This window comes from Sinocyclocheilus anshuiensis, unplaced genomic scaffold (assembly GCF_001515605.1).
Source record: "Sinocyclocheilus anshuiensis isolate Anshui unplaced genomic scaffold, SAMN03320099.WGS_v1.1 scaffold63, whole genome shotgun sequence".
NCBI lineage: Eukaryota > Metazoa > Chordata > Actinopteri > Cypriniformes > Cyprinidae > Sinocyclocheilus > Sinocyclocheilus anshuiensis.
The window spans coordinates 1,088,989-1,096,616 of record NW_015552625.1 but is presented as its reverse complement, the minus strand read 5'-3'; the positions used below and the strand labels follow the sequence as shown (position 1 = coordinate 1,096,616).

At 37.2% G+C, this 7,628-nt stretch overlaps 1 protein-coding gene across 1 annotated transcript in view; it reads right to left on the bottom strand.

The window, feature by feature from the left end:
- The window catches only part of kat6b (K(lysine) acetyltransferase 6B), a 37,496-nt gene that overhangs the window by 13,715 nt on the left and 16,153 nt on the right, over positions 1–7,628 (bottom strand). The window contains exons 3-4 of the mRNA XM_016457621.1: positions 2,410–2,518; positions 45–160 (exon numbers count right to left, since the gene is read on the bottom strand). Of these exons, the coding sequence (XP_016313107.1) occupies positions 45–160; positions 2,410–2,518 (225 nt within the window). The remainder of the gene's footprint in view (positions 1–44; positions 161–2,409; positions 2,519–7,628) is intronic.

Here is a 7,628-nt window from a genome sequence, read left to right as displayed (position 1 = left end):
CAGGAACTGGGCCAAGGCCATCAGTGCATTTGAAAAGAACTTACAGCATTCTTCCCCTGAATCTGACAGGAACTGCATGTTTTGCATTCGATGCATTGCCATCGCAGGGCCTTGACATTTGCAGTCAAATCAGCGGAGAACTTCAGGCATGATGGATGGCCTTTGAGGAGAAATGTAGAATAAAACAAACAGGCTTTAGAGAGAGAGAGTCTCCAAACATGCTCAATTAAAATAGCGACATTACCTAATCCTTTAACTTTGGCAGGAAACACAAAAGCCCTTGCTGAAACATTACAGGATAAATGTTAACAGAGACTTAATCAAGCGGAGAGAGAACATCAAAACGAAACAAATGAAAGATTCCCCCGACCGTGGATCAGTTAAATATTTACACGTGGCATCAACAATGCGAAAAACCATGCGTGAAGACTTTCCAAAATTGGTGTCTAAAAGCACTGTATTATCAAACACTTATGAGCGGCTAATTAAGGATAATTTGATCTTAACGAGGCAGAAATGGTGCACGCGTACACCGTAATGGCAGTCGATCCGTTATAGTCATGTAAAAGCATGCACTCCTATCCCTGAGGGCTGCAAACCAGCTGCGGTTTACAGTGGGAGCACATTTTCTATACTTTCATGAACACTTAATGAAAACCACCTCTGCGTTGTTAAGTCAAACTCAGCCATAAAAATGTCACCGGGAGAACAATTCCTTGTGGCATTTCAAAATCACTGTTCAAAACAAATTACGACATAAGAGCAGGTAATTTAACAGGAACATGGCAATTCTGTCTGGAGGAGGGAAAAAATAAATAAATTAGAGTAAAAGAAACAAGCAAGCGAACTTGAAGCGGGGGAAAAAAAACATCTTATAAACTGCACACCTTTCAGCTTGAATCCATCTGTGATTGTGTAAAACCCTTCTGCCAATACTTCTACAGAACAGACAATTTTTATAGTTAAAAAATATATAAATCTGCCTTCTCCAGGCTTCAAGCATCCTTCCTGAAGATCTTTTACCACATTTCTTAAACATAAAGCCCTACACAAATTATCCCAAACAAGAAAACACTTGCATATAAGCTACCATCTTTCTCCCCATCTCATCATCATTTCCTGGGCTGTTTCAAAGATTTATACATCATTCTCATTGCACTCTGACATGTGATGCACCAAAATTTGATTAACTGAAAATGGTGTTTTAGGGCCCCCCCCCCAAAAAACTGACTGAATCTGGGCAGAAAACATAAACCGCAAATTAAGCAGATTGAACAGAAATTTAGACATGGAAAAAAAGCAGTCTGCATGTAAAATTATCCAGGTAAACATATTTAATGCAAACACTGGTTAATGAAGATGATGTCTTGTCAGAAAGTGTGTTTATAGTTGATAAGACACACACACAACTGCTCTGATGCGAGATGATGAGAGGCATGCAGAGAAATTCAGATGGACAGAAAACACTGCTGCGCATCAATCTTATACAAGACAGTGAAAGCATATTGCGGTCAAAATTCAAACTCCATTGCAAATTGAGTTCAGATTTGTTTTTCCTAATTGTGCATGCACAATGTGTGGCAATTCAAATACTTAAAAATAGAATGCATATTTTGAGTTTGCATTTTCCTTTTGGATCCTGGCTGATTAATAAGAGCATTTCCTGTTTTTAAAAAGACTGCACACATGCACTTATCTGCCTCATGCACTCATATGGACTAACCAACACCTAATGTAATATACTCTAGGGTACATATGTACCTTCAAAAATTAATGAATTAAATTCAATTAAAAAATTAAAATTAATTAAAAAAAAAAGTAATATTGAGGGAATTGTGATCCCTTTTACACACAGAAAATAGTCTAAAAAAGTAGAAGCTCTGTTTTGAACAGTTATTTAAACAATATTTTAAAAAGTAGCCTTTGTGTTATTGAAAGAAGACACAAATTGAAGGAAGTTAGTGCCCATGATACAGAATCGACAGTTGTTACAAACAAGTTGCAAAAGTTTTGGTTTTCATTCGAATTGTCCAGAATGTACAGTTTCTCTTGTGGCCAAGAATTTTCATTTAGGTGCATCACTATCTCTGACAAACTTTCTTCTGGATTTGACTCAATCACATGATCATGCTATCAACTGACACTGCCGATGATTGAAATACGGTAACTATACTACTGAAAAAAAAATCTAAAATTTCAACACAACTGACAATTATGAGCAGCTATCCAAACAGAAATTGCTGGTTTGGTTATAGCTAAATGGTTAGTTACAAAGTTTGATTCACACTTCAACCAATAACATTCCTAGTTATGTGATAACTTGCTTTGGCCAGTTGGCACAGACGTTCAGATGATGTACTGTCCATATATAGGCACCACTCAGTCTAAGAGTTCAAACATGGTTCTTACCACTACTCCCACAATCAGCACAGGACAGCAGCTCCTCTGGCCTCTTTTCTCGATTGGACTCCTTTGTGCCTAAACAGAAGCTGCATATGGGTATGGGATCAGCACGTGGCTAGAGAGAGAGAGAGAGAGAGAGAGAAAGAAAGAAAGAAAAAAAAAAAAGAGCATGCTTTTAATTGATGTAAACCTTAATTTGAATATAACTGGCAACAAAGTGTCAACATTTCTTTAAATTCCTCTTTTAAAAAAAGTCTACGTTTTACAAAACTAAACACTAAAGATGTACTCCAACTAAACCCCCAACAGCTGAATGAGTGCAGTGCCTTAAATCATATGTACACGCACACACACCAAGATTTAAAACACAGTATGACTATTATTAAACAAGGCACATGAGTGGCATAGACAATGAGTACAGATTGGAAGATAAAAGATTTGGCATGTGTTTTGATTAGCTTTGTTTGAATATCGGGTGTCAAAATAGACAGGTGGTTACAAACCCAGGGAGCCAGCCAGTTATTAAGCATGTGATTATAGAGGACAGATACGTGGTGCCAGATATAAAGCAGTTCCTGGCAGAGGAAGGGTACCAACATGAGTCAAAGCAATCTCAAATCACTCCATTAAACGAAAATGCACATTATAGGGATGTTAGGCGTACCGATACTTTAGTACCAAGTAACAAAATGAAAAAAAAAGATTCTAGTAAGAAAGAACGCAACTAGACTTTCTACAGTATTATGGAAGCATATAGGTAGCGAAATTCAATTTAAAATGCAATATGCAAAATGGCAATGCAATATTCAAAATGGCAACGCAATATTCAAAATGGCATTGTATTTCTGTATTTAAATTTACATTTTCCATTACCCATACGTGCAAAGTTTGGTGCAAAAGGAAAATGAAAATTAAATGATATAATTTATATTTGCCATTTCCAACAGTAGTCTTAATATGTAAATTGCATGCAAATTTGTAAATACAGAAATACATTGCCATTTTGAATATTGCGTTGCCATTTTGCATATTGCATTTTTAAATTGAATTTCGCTACCTATATGCTTCCATACAGTATTGGTAGTACAGACTCAAATGGAATTGAGTGCTGTCTGACTGAGGATGGCTGCTGATCTAAATGATCAGCTCTGTGAATTTTGCATTGCAATGCAACCTATTAGTGGTTGGTTGGCTTCCCAATACATTACAACAAGAGCGATGAGAGAAAAAAAAAAAACAATGTGGACAACCCAGTCACTCTTTGTTCAATGCGAGTGCTGCATGATGGAATAACTGTGATTTATGCCGTCATCACGTGTTGATAACACAGGTGAGACCTGAGCAGCATACGTTGCTATCTGTGTTTAAACTAAACTAATTTAAGCCTGGCCAGTTTAAATATTAAGGAGCCAGAAGACGCAAACTCGCGCGCGCAGTGAGAAGATCTGTGTGTGCGCTCTTTCGAAACGCGTGAACCCGCGTCTCAGAACGCGTGCAAATATTAAGCTCTCTGTGAAGTATTGTGCTTGAATGGACAAATTCACACAAAAATTATGTCAAAATGCCCCTCTTGATGAGTATCCTAGCAGACATAGTCGGCTGAACATACAGTATCAGTGCACTGGATCAGTGCGTTCTCTTAAAGTGACAGCACTTTCTTAATGTTAATCAAACAGCAACAACACGGAAATCACTCGCTGCTCTTGATTGAATAACTTTTGTAACTTTAATAAGGACTAATCTTTAATGTATACAGTCAAATATGCAATGTTATTTTACATTTGATTACTTTATTCAATATCTGTACCTAAAAACTAATGTTAGACCTACCTAAAAAAACCTGAAAAGCACTGTTTATTTTATTTGTATCTTTGCTCTATTGTATTTATTTGTGCTGTTGCTTGTAGTTAGATTATGTGTTCTTATTTTCTTTATTTTTATTTGACAATATATTTTTTTCCCTAAACATAACACATACCGAACCGTACCAACCCCATGACTCTAAAACCGTGATACAAACCGAACCGTGAGTAAGTTGAACTGTTGCACCCCTAATATATATATATATATATATATTAAGACCAAATCAATCAATCAATCAATCAATCTAAAAAAAAGAAAAAGAAAATAAATTTAAACCTCACACAAGTCTTCATATAGAAAGACTACTTAACTTAGACTATTCAAAAGTTTAAAGTCAGTAGGATTTTACAGTAAATTAACACCTCCAATCAGCAAGGATATATAACTGATCAAAAGTGACATGAAGAAACTTACAAAAGCAATTCTATTTAGAATAAATTATGTTATTTTGAACCTCTTGGGAAAAAAGGCCATAGTTTACACAAAAATATTAAGCAGCACAACTTTTTTTTTAACATTGATAAGAAATGTTTCTTGAGCACCAAATCAGTTTGTTATGATTTCTGAAGGATCATGTGACACTGAAGACTAGAGTAATTACTGCTAAAAATTCAGCTTTGCCATCACAGGAATAAATTACACAAACATATCTAAAAAAGACAGATGGCTGCACGTGAGTGTTTTGCGTAATACTTGTGTATCTGTTTGCCTCTTTAAGAAGAATCGCTTTATGTGTCCCCAAATTGTAAGTCGCTTTGGATAAAAGCGTCTGCAAAATGACTAAATGTAAATGTAAATAGAAAACAGTTATTTCAAATTGCAATAATATTTCATAACATTACTGTTTTTTTTTTACTGTATTTTTGATCAAATAAATGCAGCCTTGGTAAGCATAATATAATCAATAGGCATATATGTTGTCATTGTGACATACTAGCACTGATCAGTGTAGAGTGTTCAGGCATCCAAGATCTCTGGAGATCAGATGCAAATCTGGATGCAGAATCCATGAGACGTGATACCACAAACAACAGGAAATCAAATGTCTCCTTTGAATTTAGGAGGCGTGCTGCATTTGACTACTGTAAAGATTACATTCTTGTGTAAAAGCCTTCTAAAAGGCAGCAGCCAAAACAACAGACATTTATCAAACACACATACATGCAATAAATCTGGTACTACTGATGAAGGATAAAGGATGACCAGCAGGATGTGTGCACGTCACCCCACACACACACTGCCTTGCCGTATCACCGAGCGCTGTGATACACAATGCTGAGCCTGTGTAAATATTGGCAATGGGATGTTATACAACTGCGAGAGGTGTAGCCAGTGCCCTCTGAACGAGGGCAACGCACGGTGCTGATGCCAAAAGAAGATTAGAGGAAACCGAACAGGCTCAGCGACTAGCTCGAGAGATAAGACTGTATCTTTCCTCCCAAGAAAGCCTATGGCATGCAGGACTCGTGTAGTGGAGATCAGAAAAAGGTTACATGGAATCTGACGGGAAAGTCTGCCACCACACCCTCACATCTCCAAACAGTTGTGTCTAAATCTCTGCATGGGTTGCGTAAGCCCATTCAAGCCCGAGTCCTTAGATTCAGCATTAGACGCTCACAAAAACACACCAGTCTCCGGAGAAGAGGAACCGGTAGAACTTGAGTAAACAAGCAAGCAATTCGGCTCAATTCTCTCCCAAAAGGCTTGTCAGCAAGAGACGGAGCGTTCTGTTGGGGGATGTTGTATATTAGATGCAGATGGGGCATTAGAAGACGGAATAAAACTACATCTAGTGGGTATGTTCTCTGTACCATCTCAAGAGAGCCACTCAGGCTGAGCTCCTGCTGTGCCGTGTTGATAAATATTGAGTGTCTGTTCTGGTGAGAAACCTGTTGAGAGTAATGCCAGACTAATTGTTTTATGCAACAGGCAATCAATCCCTAGCCTATTAATCATTTTGGCAGACCATCAATTTGCAGATGGGTTATTCATAAACATTGCAAGTTTTCATTTAAGTGCCAATTGAAAGGCTCCAATCGGTGGCCCCTGAATGATACGCATAGCTCTTCATACAAATGAAGAGTTGGTTAGTGCTCAGAAATAAATTTGCGCTCATTGCTTATAAAGGGCTTCTCTCCCCGAGGGCAACGTAATCAAGATACACAACAAAAATCCCACCATGCACATAATGCTTGACCTCAATTGCCTCCAAACAATACATCTGTATTCACGCACAGGAGGGGAAAAAGAACAGGCACAGTCATCTCATATAAATACAAATAAACCCTCTACTGCAGCTCTACACACCACATCATTCAATAACATTAGCGCTAAATTGATTTCAATGGCAGAATTCCACTGCCTCTAATTGGATTTCAGCAGCACATGAAATGCATGCATTTACTTCACACGCATAGAGTGTTCATGTGCACAAAGATAAAAACAAAAGCATAGCTACTTGAAAGCATGGCATTCTTAACATTGAGTTAGATATGATCTGAACATAAGCTACTTGATATGTAGGAAAAACGAAACAAAAATAAACGCGCAGGCAGATTCTCAAATGATTTCTTATAACTCAAGACATAAATATATAATGTGAACTTATGTGCAGCCAAACTGTCATTATGGAGGTGATTATATGCACTATTTAAGCTAGGGCTGGGTTTTAACTTTTGACACAAATTTCACGATTCGATTCTCATTCACAAGCTTGCGATTCCATTCGATAACCAATTCGATTCAATATTGATTATTTTGGATATATATCAGGTACAGTACATGCCAAATTCTCTCAAGGAAAAAAAATCTCTCAACTAATGCTGTAAAATATACATGAGAGTCGGTTGGTAGGCTACTACATTACTATAATACAAATATAAACATAATGGTGGCTGTCATAAAAACTTGATGGATTTATTCAAACATAAATTAAACATTGAAGAACTGTCAAATTTATAAAGAATATGTTATATGGTGCATACATTCAGCAAAATGCCCCTCTCTACAGTTTATTTTTCTATCCGACTAATGAGTTTATGGTCACCGAATATGTTTTTCTGAGATAAATGTGACGTTACGTGACATTGTTTACAAGACGTTATAGGCCTATTGACGTCCTTACGCGGAGGAAACACTGATTGAGCGATTACATGAGACAGAATACGGATTGTAAAGTTGTACTCTTTCTTTTGTCATGTTTATTTGTTTATGTGCTGAAACTGGTTTTAATGTGGAGGAGATGATCACTTCACGTGCGCTATGCGCTGCCGCGTCTACTGAGGCGCTACAGTGATCTGTCACTCCACATTAAACAGCGCCAAAACGGCATTTATTGTTTGAATACTGCAATACAATGGACA